Genomic DNA, 14,661 nt, shown 5'->3' with positions numbered 1-14,661 from the left:
GGACCTCAACGTGGTGTTGGCTCAGCTGATGAAAGTCCTTTTGAGCCGCTACTCACCTGTGACCTAAAGTACCTGACCTGGAAGGTCATATTTTTTGTGGCGGTCACTTCAGCGCGCAGGGTTAGCGAGCTCCACCTTATACTAAGTTTTATCATGATGTGGTGGTCTCCCTAAGTTCCTGCCTAATGTAGTGATGGATTTCCATCTTAACTAATCAATCATCCTGCCAGTTTTCTTTCCTAGGCCCCATTCGCACCAAGACGAATGAACACTGCACAGTTTGGACTGCAAGTGAGCCTTAGCCTCTGGCGCAGACAGAAGCCCATAGGCAGTCCACCCAACTTTTTGTATCTTTTGATAAGAATAGGTTGGGCGTTGCCGTTGCCAAACAGACACTATCCAATTGGCTAGCAGATTGCATCTCCTTCTTTTATGCCCAGGTGGGACTGCATCTTGGGGGTCATGTCAAGGCTCATTCTATCAGAGCCATGGCAGCGTCAGTGGCCCACTTGTAATTAGTTCCCGTGGAGGAGATCTGCAAGGCTGCAACGTGGAGTTCTCTCCACACATTCACATCACATTACTGTCTGGATAGGGATGGCCACCGTGACAGTAGGTTTGGCCAGTCTGTCCTCCAGAACCTGTTTGATGTATAGAACCCAACTCTCCCAACCTAGGGCCCGTTGTTTGGATTCAGGCTGTTTCTCCCCTCTGCTACCAATAGCACCGTTGTTGTGCCCGTTGGCACTTGGTTAGGAGTTGGTCTCCTTTTGTGTTGGGGAGTAGCCTGTAGCTAGGGATTCACTCAATGTGAGGACTACCATCCTGCTTGTCCTCTGAGAAAGCAGAGTTGCTTACCCAGTAACAGGTGTTCTCTGAGGTTAGCAGTATGTTAGTTCTCACAAAACCCACCCGCCACTCCGTGGAGTTAGGTTTCTCCTATTTTTTTATTTTTTCGTAATTCTTTGACATAAGTTTTCCGCATCGGGTTCCATCTGGTGATGTCACCCATGTGTAAGGTCTAACATCCTACTATTCTTCAGAGAATAGCTGTTACAGGTAAGTAACTCTGCTTTACCCTTTCAGATTGTACTAGGACTAAGGGACATGGCTGGCTTTGTTCACCAACCAGCAGATGGAGGGAGAGATTAACAGTCTTGTTGATGTCATCTTACACAGGCTCCCGTGCTGTCCTCAACCTGCCAATATTCTCTGTCTCCATCAAATAGTAGGAGAGCTTGTCCTATGCTCTGAGATGAGGCCAAGTTAAGCTGTTTGAAAAGGATTGAATTGGAAGAGCAGTTCATGCAGTGAAAGTCTTGTGTTCCCTCTGCCATTTGAACAAGGCCTTAGATCAGGGGTCATCCAAGGGTTTGGTTTGGCCTCCACATTTCATTCTGTTTTGCCCTGTTTCCTCCCCTTTCCTCTGTTCTCTGACTAGACCTCCTCACAAACAAAAAAAAGAAAGACAGGAAGGAAATCTGGGATTGGTTTCTAATTCTCCTTCTGCCTTGTTAATTTTCATAAAATTATTTAAAAAAAAAAAAAAAAGGAAAGGAAGATTTCTGTATATGGCATTTTCTTTTTGGGAGGCTCGGTGTTGTTAAGCAGTGCTTCAGACAGAATCACAGAGGGTAAAAGAAAGTAAGCTTCTCTTCTTCATATCCCGGGAGTTTATTTTACATTTTGAAGGGGATATGTCTCTATGCGCATTGTGCAAATCATAGGCAGATGCGGAAAAGCGGTCCATTGAGTAATGGTTGTGTAGAGAGAGAGAGAGAGAGGAATTCAGGGAGTAGAAGGAGATATCTGCTGCGGAGGGGGACTGTTCTGGCAGGGCTGGTAATACAGTGGGTTCCTGCTGGCGATTGGCGATTGGCGATTGGTCTGCCACAGCCAATCTGGTAGCCATTTTGGTTGCATGGTAACAACTAGGCTTTCCACCCTGGGATCCCATGGTTCATGAGTCTACGACCTGTTCCTCTGGGTTGCATTAACTGCTGGTTTTTATATTGGCAGTTTACTCTCCCTAATGTCTATCTCCTTTTCAGCTGTCAGCATTTTCTCTAACTTTTTAAGATGTCTGCAATATGCATTCTCTTTGGAGCAGAATACAGCTTCAGTTCCTTATCCTGGTATATTGCTTTATCGAAATGGAAAATGCTGAATTTTCAGATGTTGAGAGAATAAGGTAGGACAAAAAAAAGACTTTGTCAGTGATTCTACCTGGCCCATAGTGGGTTAAAAGAGATTGCCATTAGGAGGAGACATGGAGTGTTCTCCTGAAATGGAAGACAGCTCTGCTGCTGTGGTCAGACTGTTTCATGAAGAAGAGTTTTTCTTCCTCAATTTCCAATTCCTAATGGATGCAAAAAATTTCTGAGGGAACAATGGAAGAAGGACATGAGACCCCAGGAGATCCCAGATTAGGAGAACATAAATCCCGATATATCACAGATAAACTAACCACGCCGATGGTACAGCATTTGAAGGATGCTGGCCATACTATAGCGGATTTAAAATGGACAATTGTAGAACAAGTACAGATTTCAACCTGCGGTGGTGACTTGATTAAGAAACTCAACTATCGCAAAATGTTTTGGATCTATACACTCCAGTCATCACATCCTAAGGGGATGAATGAAGAATTAAATCTTACGACTATATTGTGAAGGGAGGATAGTCACTTCCAATATCAGTGTTTCAGGTAAATACTGGAGAAAAAGATAGTTTTCCATCAAGTCACATGGTTTAGCCTATCTATACTGAGTTCCTACAAAATCTGGTTTCTATCAGGTCCGATTCTTTTTCAAAACAAGAGACAGCGTGTCACCCTGGTCTGTCCTAGAACAACATCGGGACTTCCAATAGTAAGAAGAATTGAAATAAGGTGGAAATATGCACAAAGAATTGGGATTGGACCAGCTCATTCAGAGCGGCCTTATAATGAGGCTTTTTATAGGCTTTCAGTTATTGCAGTATCGGGATTGGCCCATAGTAACATTGGGAGGTTGGTTTAAAGGAGTCTTGTTTTACAGCATTGGTTCAGAGTACATCCAGAACGCCGAACCATTGAGGCTGTAATGCTGCAGATAAACCACGCACGCAAGTGGAAACCAAGCCAAAGACAAAAACTAAGTTATATTCACGACAATTAAAATTGGTGGAATAATGGACATCTGGTTATAACTATGGTATACAGAACAACATTCCCCTGAGGAAAGACTATTTTCGTCTAAAACGTGTACATGTCGGGATTTTCTATGTACAAATTGATATCGATCACAGATGAGTGGGAATTTTCACCAGAGTTACAATAGAAGGAATATTGGAGATTGTAGTGAAAACAATTAAACACGTGATTCCGCAGCCACAAGCATAACATAAACTGGATGGTACCGTCAAATTTATTATAGATACACCACAAATTACTTAAACATTTTTTTATAAAAAAACAGTTCACACATAGGTGGTGGAGGTTTATGATTATAACATCTAACGAAGGTGCGGGGACACCTACACGGTTTATATGAAACCTTCATCTCTCTTATCACAATATTTTCATACAATATATATTATTTGTAAAAACTGTTAATCCACACAGCGTGTAGGCATTTAAAACAATTGAATTTCATTAGAGATATTTGAGCAAACTTAAAAATTTCACATAGAAGGGATTTTCAGAAGTTTGGTTTAAATACAGCGATCAAACAGAAGTTATTCTGTTTCTTTGATGTTTAGTTTAGTCTTAGCCAGAGCAGCAACTACTTTGTATTTCCTTCATGTCCTCTGATAGACAGTCCCCTGCAGAAGATCTCTTGGCTTTGACGGTTGTTAGCTCTGGTAATGACCAATTGATCAAGGCAGCCTTGGTATGCAGTTTTATTCCAGATGTTGGACAAGAGTTCTTTTTCTTTACCTCAGTTCTCCTGAGGGCAGGGTCTGGTGTTTCACAGGAATCCGGTTCAATTCTGTCTAGTGGCCTGGCACTTGAGAAGTCTTCTTTAAGCAAGAAAGGATATTCTTGAGAGATGGTGGATATCTTGTTGCCTTCTAAGGAAAGTTCTACATTCCTGATATATATATGTCAGGATTTGGTGTATTTTTGAAAATTGGTGCACTACTAAACAAGTTTTTTTCTTAGAGTGAATTTGATTCCTTCCATTTCGCAGTTTTTTGCAAGGAGGTCTAGCTCTCAATTTCTTGAACGTGCAAATCGTGGCAATTGTGTGTTTCAGAGGTTTCGTTCATGGTGCATCTTTTGTCTCTCATCCTGAATTTTCTTGTAGCCAGAGAGGAGTCAAATATGTAGACTACCAGTAAAAGAAATTGTCTTGTCTTGAAATTGTGAATGTGGTGGTGTCCTTTCTGGGTGATACTACTTTTGAGTCCTTTAAAAAAGGTTTTTTTAGCTGAGTTGCTAGTGGCGAATTTATGAGTTATAAACTCGTTTGTGCAAAGTGTCTTCCTTAGTCTTTCGAAGGAGATGGTAGTTTTGTACAAATTCAGTGTTCCTTCCTGCTTTTTCACCTTATTTGGGTAGTGGTGTCTTCCTTCCTTCCTTAGAGAGTTGTGTGAGGAAGTGTATTTTCTGCTCTATTCCTTGAATGTGTGGAGTGTTATGTTGTGGAATTAAGGCCATGAATGTTTTAAGGGATCAGATCATCTCTTTATCCTTCATGCAGGGTCATTTAAGAGGCATGTGGTTTTGAAAACTTCATTAGTGTGCTGATTTAAAGAAGTCATAAGTGCGGCCTTCATAGTTAGTGGACAACTACTTTCAAACTGGTCGCAAGCATTTTCTTGGGTCCTTTGGTTGGTTTCAGTATGGAAAAGTTACAAAGTGGAGACCTGGTCTTCCTTGCATTTTTATTCGATCCTTTATTGTCTGAACATTTGAACCAGAGAGGAAGCATCCTTTGGATTAGAAGTCTTGAGAGCGAATTTGGCAGTGTACTACCCACTCAAGGTATAGATTGGGTACATCCCATGTGTTTGGAGTGGTCTGGTTGGATGAAGAGGAAGGAGAAATTAGTTTTTACCTGATTAATTTCCTTTCCTTGGGTCCAGCCAAACTAAATGTGTGATATTCTAAGGTTATTTCTTTTCAGAAAATGTATATATAAATTTAATCAAACCTTCAGTAGATATGGTAAGGGGATATTAATCTGCTGTATTTGGTTTATCTTAATTGTATTGTTTTATTGGTTTGTTTGTTCTCCCTTGGAAATCCCCTGGTTTGGGGGAGGGGTAGTTTGTTTTTAGTATGTTGTTCTTAGCTTGTTACAAAATACAGGAAGGCTGAGGGCAGCATGGGAGTCTATGTAAGGTGATATCAGCAAGCCTGTTAATCTCTGCTTCTATCTACTAGTTGGCGGACATAACCCATGCATTTGGACTGGTCTAGCTGGACTCAAGGAAAGGAAATTATCAGGTAAGAACTAATTTCTCTTTTCAACCACAGCATAATTAAGCTGTGAAATATGTTGCCAGAAGATGAGGTCTAAGCTGAGTATAGCTGGGTTTAAAACAGGTTTGAATAAGTTTCTTGAGGACTGATTCAGTAATAATTATTAGTTAGATAGACTTGGGAATACCATCCCTTACTTCTGGGAGTGAGCAACAAGAAGTAGATGTCCCCATTAACATCTGCTGGGTACTTAATATTGACTAGAATTGGCCTCTGCTGGAGAAAGGATGCTGGGCTCGATGAGCCATTGGTCTGACCCAGCATGACACTTCTTGTGTCTCTCCATGAGGTCGTCATCCATATAACAAGGGTGAGTTGAAAACTGTAACATTTCTGCTGTCTTCTGACCACCTCTCTCTCTCCTGCTACCATCTTCATTTCCCCAAGTCCACTGCCCAAATATTATCATGCGCTGCTGTCTAATATTTTTCCCAGTTATTCTTGTCTGTTTGACAGGTTCTTCTCTTTTCAGTTAAGTAGGTGCACAAAAAGAGTGATCAAACACGAGCTTATGCGTCCATCCAATAAAGTGCCACTTCTAGTACTATGTGAGGACCACAGAGGAAGAATGGTAAAGCACCAGTGTTGTCCTGGCTGTGGCTACTTCTGTACTTCTGTAAGTCCCTTTTGTTCTTATAAGGTCTCCACACTTGCTACATTGCTAGGAAGTGCTGTTTGTAGTAGAAATATTAAATAGTTAAATAGTAGATAAAGTCTTACCATTTAGTCCCCATTTAACTGTACAGTCAAATCTGGCCTGTGCTTTGAGGACAAGCGAGTGAGTCAAAAAGGCCTGGGCTGGGGCTTGATTTTAACATTTCCTATTCATGTATTCCAAGTCTCAGTCCATGTTCCCCTGACATCACGCTGCCTTTCTGCAGATTCTCTGCTGGCAAAAAGGTGCTCTGTCCCTCATCTCTCCTTATCAGTTAAATCATTAACTTTTTAAATTATATTTTTTCACCCTAATTTACAATGTATTTTCCAGTTTGGAATATCATAATATGGTGGCCCTTTGACAGGGTAAAGCAGCTCTCATTGCTAAAGTAGGGGATCCCTGACACTTGTTAATCTCTTCCTTTGCTTCATCCAGTCACCACTTTTGTAGTACTGGAAGTCCGTTTATGGAAACATACATTGTTCTGTATTTTCTAGTGACTGGTAGCATGCTTAGCCTCATTTAAGAAATTGCTGTCCAGATTAAGGAACCCACTGTAGTGTCAGACAAATAAGAAATGAGATTTGGCATCCTGGGAGAATGCATTGTTTTTCTTATAGACTGAAGGTGATCTTTCAGGAGGGGAAAATGGATTGATATGAAGACTGGAGAAGAACATAGATTGGGTTTATAGACTACCTTTTCATGATCAAGGAAGTCCCTTACACAGGTTTTGAATTGTTGAATATAAATTGTAGACCTTACTGCTCTAGTACTAGTAATGGTTTTACTTCTATTATTTTTTAATAATTATCTTGAATGGCTTAAAGTTATTCCCCTCGTTGGGTGCTAGTTCCAAGTTTGAAGCCCTTTCATTTTGAAATATCTGGAAAGATATAGTTTATGAAATCTGATTCACTACTGATTAGTATAACATGAGGGATGTGACCTAGGATACTACTCTAATTTGCTAGGGCACCCTAGGGCAATAGGCATTTACTGGCAGAAACTTCTCTCTTCTCTTCAGCCAGACCAGTCCAGACTCAGGGTTTATGCCTCCCCACCAGCAGAATGGAGACAGACTAATACGTTTCCAGACATCACCTCTTATAGGCTCCGTGCTGTGAGCCGAGGTCTGGTGAAGAAGATTGGAATTTGGTGGCATCTCCTGAAGTGGAAGTCTTGTACTCCCGCCCTTGGTTGAGCACAGTCAGTGAATCAGGAGGTTCCAGTTGTTAGAATAGGGATTTTCCTGGCTGTGGTTTGCTGGAATTATCCCATTTCCCCCAACAAAAGAAAAATCTATACAAAGCTCCCCTCTATTTTTTCCTCTCTTCTCCTGTGTCCTGTGGCTGTGCCTTTAAGATCATGAGAGGTCTTGAACGAGTAGATGTGACTCTGTTATTTACACTTTCGAATAATAGAAGGACTAGGGGGCATTCCATGAAGTTAGTAAGTAGCACATTTAAGACTAATCGGAGAAAATTTCTTTTTCACTCAACGCACAATAAAAGCTCTGGAATTTGTTGCCAGAGGATGTGGTTAGTGCAGTTAGTGTAGCTGGGTTCAAAAAGGTTTGGATAAGTTCTTGGAGGAGAAGTCCATTAATGGCTATAATCAATTATACTTAGGGAATAGCCACTGCTATTAATTGCATCAGTAGCATGGGTTCTTCTTAGTGTTTGGGTAATTGCCAGGTTCTTGTGGCCTGGTTTTGGCCCTCTGTTGGAAACAGGATGCTGGGCTTGATGGACCCTTGGTCTGTCCCAGCATGGAAATTTCTTATGTTCTGTATGTTCTAAAGCTGTTTTTAAAAAAAGAGCAAAACGCAGAATAGTTTGCCATCTGAGGGATTGTGGGCTGAGGCAGGAGACATAAGGGAGGAAGTGATGACAAGTCTTTTCAGGAATGCGGGAAGCGCAGTAGTTTGCAGTGCATGTGGATTGCTCTGTCAGGCACTGGGAGGGGGAAACCTTTGTAAATCTTGTAGGGAGGAGCGCATCTGCTGGAAGCTGCAGAGCGGGGTTGTCTGCAGGCTGTTCCTGTTGGCATGCTTGCCAGTTTTGGAACCGTGAGAAAGCAATAGCTCAGAGCAGGAGCCTCCTGTGCTGGTTCCAGCAGTTCTTGGATATTGCAGTGGTCTGGTCTGCAGCTCCTCTGGGTGGAGTTCCTAGAGGAGCAGCTCCAATTTCTTCAGGTGGAGGATGTGATTCCTTCCTCTTCCTGTGCCTCTATTCTTACGGAGTTTTTGAAGTGTTTGCATCTGTCCATTTCTATAGGGCAGAAGCCGTTACAGGTTTCCCCTCCTGCGGGTCCTCCCCCCTGAGAACATTTTCTTTGGAAATCCAGCGCAAAGAATTAGAAAAGAAGTAGAGGAGAGAAAGTCCTGCACGTTTGGATCTGTCACTTGTGGACCTTAAGTTTTAAAGGAAAATGCGAGTGAGGGAGAAATGGAGGAGGAGGAATGTTTTCCTTTGGGAAGAGGATAATTCAGCTATGGTTCAGTTGATCCATAAGAGGAACATTCTTCCATAGTTTCACAGTCCATAAGAATGCTGGACATAGCAGAAAGCACAGGAGCCTTAACTCAGAAGACCCTATAATGTTGTGTTTAAGAAAACCAAAGAAACATAGAATGATAGCAAGAAAAGGACCAAATGGTCCATCAGCCTGCCCAACAAGCTTAAGGTAGTAACTACTTGCCATACAAGCACCTTTATAATTATCAGTTTTCCAGACTGTCAAATTCAGGGCCCTTGTTGGTTGCTGTTTGAGTCCAGTTCCCTGTTACCTCTTGCCATTGAAGCAGAGAGCAATGTTGAGTTGCATCTACAGCATTAAGGCTTATTGGTTAAGGGTATTAAGCGCTGTATCAGCAAGTTACTTCCATGCTTATTTGCTTTCCCAGACTGTGTAATTAAATGCCCTTGTTGGTTGCTGTCTGAATCTAATTCCCCTTTTCCTGTTTCCCCCTGCCGTTGAAGCAGAGAGCAATGATGAAGTTGCATCAACAGCATAAAGGCTTATTAGTTAAGGGTAGAAACCGCCACACCAGCAAGTTACTCCCATGCACTCTATTCTTCATTCCCATCCTCTAGTCTTAAGGGATCAAACCATTCAAAGCATTTCTGTGACATTGTGAAAGAGTGTCCCTGAAAACCCTCCTTAACCAGCACTAGATCAGGCAGTGCTGCTCTCAGGGCTTTAAAGTGGCCTGGTCCACTTTAAAGCCTTAAAAGCAGGGTTAAGAGTACAGTCCTCGGAGAAGGAAGACAGGCCCCAGGAACTTCAAGAGACGGCAGTTCCTGTAACATTTTTGTCCTAACCATGAGAAAGAAGGGAAGGGCTGCCCCCTTTAACATAGCTGGCCTATGTCTAGTGGGAAGACTGTGATGTGAATGTTTTAACCTGAAGTTGTATTGCTGAGAGAAAGCAGAATGTTGGTATTTTCTGCACCATAAATAAAGAACTTGAAAAAGCCTCAGGCCATTCATGCTATCTTATAGACATAGATATGAATTTAATATCTGTGTAATAGGATGCCCCAGAATTAAATTTTAAAGGGAATAAGACTATGGTGAGGCTGTATCCCCTCCTGGTTCAGGAAAGAGAAAAGCTGGACTTTCCTCGAGTGGATGTATTCGTTTGTGCTTTCACTAGGAGATCCATTATATCTGCAGAAGGGGGCTCTACCAACAAAGATGCTCAATATAAGAAGATAAAGCTGTGTTTAAGTGGGCTTTTGAGACTGCTGGTTTGGTGCTGTAGACTGGTATGCAGTGGTATTGTTATTACTAGGGCAGGATTGCATTTGTCTCAGCACATACAGTAAAGTTCCTTAGAATGTGGGGGAACGATCCTAGAGATGCAGTTCAAATGGCACTGGGGGCAACCCCTTTGGTAGGTGCTTCATATGAATTGGTCCGGGCTTCGGCTAGTAGCATGATTTCCACTGTGGTGGCTATGTAACTGGTCATCAGTTTAAATTTCCAAGGCAAGGGAAATCATCTTTTTGGAGAAGCCGGTGAAAGCATGAATGGAATTGAAAACCCCCAGATTGCTTGAAGACAAGCCTAAGAGGATGTTGTGCTCAGCTCTGGCTTGGAGCCACCTTAGGGATTCCAAGCATGCAAAGCTGGGAGGTTGGCTTATGGCCAGCAGTCTAAACCCTTTAGTAGATCCCAGGCATTTCAGAACTCTAAGAAGGGAGATAAAGATGGAGTTCGCGTGGTCCGGAAGTTCTCGGACCTTCCATGAAAATGTGGGAAACCACTATGTGATGCAAAGGTTAGACGTGCAGTTGTCAGCCTTTTACCAGAAATGGGTCCATGTTACTCCAGATCAGTGGGTCTTAGGAGGAGTCAGGGATGGCTATGTGCTGGAGTTTTACCATTCTTTTTTTAGACAATTTATAGTTTCCCTTTTTTAATCATTTTATAAGGGGAAGCCATACAGATGACATTTTTGTGGCTGCTGCATACAGGGGTAGTGGTTCCGGTCCCATACTCTCAATGTATCAGGGTTGATATTCAACGTACTTTGAGATACCAGAGAAAGGGGCACCTTTTTACCTATTCTGGACCTGAAGAAGCACAACAAGGTTTCGAAAGTGTTATGCTTCAGTATGGAGACTCTGAAGTTGCTTATAGTAGCAGAATGAAAAGGAGAATTTTTAATGATTAGATAAAAGAAGGGCATCAGAAATATCTTTGCCTTGCAGTGATGCCTGGGGCGTCTTCAGTATCAGGCTTTCCCTTTTGGGTTGGTCACTGTTCCAAGAATTTGTCACGCTGCTTCTATAGCCAACTTCAGAATCGCCATCCTGAATATGGTTTTGCCAGAGGAAGTCCCTAACATCAGATTGATTTTTTTTTTTTTTGATTGGGCAACTAGCGAATTAGATCAAGCCAGGAGCACTTGATGTGATTTATCTGGATTTCAGCAAAGCTTTCAATACTGGCCCACATAGAAGACTCATGAACAAAATGAGAATTTTATTTTATTTATTTATTTATTTATTTATTTATTTATTTATTAATTTAGTGTTTTTCTATACCGGCATTCATTCATGCTGGTTTACATTTAACAGGGGGGTGTAAAATGAAATAAAATAGAACTGTAACAAGTAAGGAGAAACTCTGAAGTTACAATAAAACAGGGATGTTCAACTGGGAGAAGAAGAAAAGGCAAGAGGAATTTAACAAAAAGAGGAATTGTTTACAATGTTCTAAGAATGTTGTACAGTTGCTTTTAACATGCTAAAGAGAGGGAGAACAAAATAATGGGGTACATTGGGGCTAACTTGAAAACATTTTCAGTTTAAATAGAGAAAAAACAAAGGCGGGGAGGAAAAAGTTATGCTTAATTTAGAATTTAATTACGGAGACAATTGGCTAATTAGAGGTAATGGGACAGCAATTACATATTTTTAGGGGCAGAGGAAAAAACCCTTTATCAGCAGCAGCCAAAAGGTTGGAGGATGTAGTATAGACAGCGAGGGAGTAGCACATGAGGAGGTCAGAGATGCATGCAGAACCAATCTTATGGAGGGTTTTGAAGACCAGTAGATTTACATTTTCTAGTATACTTTGCTATCTTAAAAAGTAGCAATGAGTGTAAAAAGATATTTACTATATGTTGATCCTCCGAAAAGCTGTGAGTTTTTAGCTTTGGTTTAAATCCTTAACATTTTCTTCAGAGTATTAACAAGAAGAAAACTATCTTACTGGTTTTTTGTTAAATCTTTCTGTCTTTTGTTTTGTTTAATGCCCTTAAGACTGCTGGTTGTTAATCAGATTATTTAATTTGTACTTGGCAACATATTTGGAAGATTAGGTCTCACATGAACTGTGATTAGGCAGGACCCAGAATGAATGGCTTATAATCAACTTCTCATTCTCACTTCCTCCCACACCTCTGTCACTTCTTTTCTGTTGCTCTTGATCTCTACAGGGTATGTTCATGGAGTGTCAGCCTGAAGGCAGCATCTCTCACCGGTTCCACAAGGCCTGTGCCTCCCAAGTCAACAACCTGAGTTTCTGCCCGCACTGTGGGGAGAATGTCTCCAAGTCCAAAGAAGTGACTATAGCAAAAGCAGACACTACTACCATGGTGTCACTGAGCCTTGATCAGGAAAAACCAGGCACTTCAGAAGGAAGCGCTGACACTACAACAGGAAGGTAGCCTATAGCATTTCTACTCCCAGCTAATACCAAACAGGAGAGCACTTGTACTGGGTAGTAATGGGAAAAACTGTGTGTGGTGCTGTAATTTCAAATGCAGGCAGCAAATCTCAAATACAGTTTCATCACTATACTCCATGAAAAGTTTACAAAGAGACACTTAAAAAAAATAAAAGCATACATTTGTTTCATATTTTGGGGGAACCCTTCAGTTTCCTCTACTCATTTTTAGGTTACCAGTTTAGTCGGAACAGGCCTTTATTGGGCCTAATGATTAGAGCAGCAAGCTGGGAACAAAAAAATCCAGAGTTCAAATCCTGCTGACACTCCTTGTGACTTGGGCAAGTTTCTTAACTCTCCATCCTCAGGTGCAAACTTAGGTGCCTATTTTTTTTCCCATCCTGTGTCTATGGGAAAAATGTTTAGTAAATGACCTCCTCAGATTGTAAACTCTCTGTGGACCAGGAAATACCTATTGCACCTGAATGTAATCCACTTTGAAGTGTCTGAACAATCACAAAAGGTCGAGTATAAATCAGAAATTAAATTAAAATTTGCAGTTACCCAGGGTTTTTCTTTTTTTTTTTGTTCTATAAACCCTGCCCTCTTCTTTCCCAAACTAATTCTGCCATTACACTCACCATCCTTAGCAGTTGCTGTTGAGCTGAGCCCAGCCAGCCCAGGGAGCCGAAACTGGGCCCTAGAATGGACCCCTAATCTTCCTCTTGGCAGTGTGCAGCATTGCCACTGGGATGGCCCCCTTTATTCTATATTTAAAAGTCAGACTAAAATTGAGCAGATAAATGAAATAAAGCTGAAAGCCCCAGTGAATTTCACACTTGCTAGCATTTTTTCAGCCGGTCAAAAGACTGACCTCTTGCAATTTTTGATTGATTGTGAAGTATGGGAAGAGATTTTTGAACCATATCAGCCAGTGACGACGTCATTCTCTAACTAGCAGGCTTCCACTTTGTAAGGTGATGCACTAGAAAAATGTTACATTCATGGCCGTGATGCATTAATAAAATATTCCTGGAACAACATTCAGAGGGTAGAAGAGAGGAGAAAATGAATTACTATTTCTATTATTGTGGTGATCAATTATATTTGGATAAATTGAGACACAAAGAGATTAAGTGACTTGCTTAAGATCACATGGAATGACCAACAAGTCAGGTTTTCAGGCGATCCCTAATGAATACACTGCCTCCATTGCATGCAAATCTATCTCATGCATATTCATTAGGCATATTCTGAAAACCCGACATTTTGGCAGCTCTCAAGGGCTGGAAGTGAATACCAATGATACAGGAGAATTTGAGAAACATGTAATTCTTATTACACACAAGATTTGATTTATCAAGAGTTTTACCTCTGGGAGAAAACTATACCTAAATTAGACCCAGGGTCCTGTGCGTTAATCACTGGTCTGCACACTTTACCTATAGGAATAGGATGTGTAAAGAACAAAATTTAAAATTTAACATTGTGATTCAGTAGAGATTATTGGGAAAAGGGTGAGCAAAATATATTTTATTTAGGTAGAACAAATTCTGAACATTGCCCAGATATTTTTTTGTTCTTTTCTAAAATTTAGCTCAGCTTTCTAATTGGTCAAGTTACTAAGATTATCTCTTAATTCTCTGAACTGCTCCTTCTTGATTTATTGAGTTGGAATTCTGCCACCATCATATTTTCACACCTGATTCTTATGACTTGTACGGGTTATGTACAAGGAGGGAAAGTGATAGGATAGGACCTATTGGAAGGTTCTGAAATCCAGATGATTCCATTGTGTTTGAGATCATTTGTGTTTCAGGATCTGTAAGTGCTTCTTGCTGCCTGCCCTCCTACACCAATCTACATGAATAGGAATTAACCAAATAGATGCCATGGTGGAATAACTCAGTGGAATCAAAAATCTCACAGGCATACATTTTCAAGTAAGGAAAAGACTGAAATTAAAAGAAAAAGTCAACAACAACATGGGAATTGCATGTGCTTGAAGGAGCAAATATAAACTCTATAACTTTCCAGGTCTTGTTGCTGTATGTGCTTGAATGCGGAGTAAAACATGGTTTCATATATAAAAATTTTGATTTTTTTATTTTAATAAAGTGGTATTGGAATACAGTTGTCCCTGGAAGAAAAGATGGATAATTCTCCCTGTGAGGTCACAGAAGGTTTGGATTTGGCTGAGTCTCCCACCATCATGAAGTCGAACACTTTGTTGTCAACTTCCGGCCTGCAACAGGGACCAGTAAAAGAGACTGTGGAGAGCGCTTTGATTGCTTTGGACTCAGAAAAGTAAGAGTGAAGCTCTGGAAATTTTTTCCTGTTCAGGGATCATA

The 14,661-nt window shown here is 41.0% G+C and overlaps 1 protein-coding gene across 7 annotated transcripts in view; it reads left to right on the top strand.

Moving 5' to 3' along the window:
* EHMT1 (euchromatic histone lysine methyltransferase 1) overlaps positions 1-14,661 on the top strand; it is a 441,279-nt gene that overhangs the window by 244,215 nt on the left and 182,403 nt on the right. For 6 of the 7 annotated variants that reach the window (XM_029611524.1, XM_029611523.1, XM_029611526.1 and 3 more), the window contains exons 11-13: positions 5,943-6,086; positions 12,081-12,307; positions 14,429-14,617. In XM_029611524.1, the coding sequence (XP_029467384.1) occupies positions 5,943-6,086; positions 12,081-12,307; positions 14,429-14,617 (560 nt within the window). The remainder of the gene's footprint in view (positions 1-5,942; positions 6,087-12,080; positions 12,308-14,428; positions 14,618-14,661) is intronic. The other variant, XM_029611528.1, reaches the window with a different exon arrangement.

Source organism: Rhinatrema bivittatum, chromosome 8 (genome assembly GCF_901001135.1).
Source record: "Rhinatrema bivittatum chromosome 8, aRhiBiv1.1, whole genome shotgun sequence".
Taxonomy (NCBI): domain Eukaryota; kingdom Metazoa; phylum Chordata; class Amphibia; order Gymnophiona; family Rhinatrematidae; genus Rhinatrema; species Rhinatrema bivittatum.
This window is presented reverse-complemented; position numbering and strand designations above follow the sequence as displayed.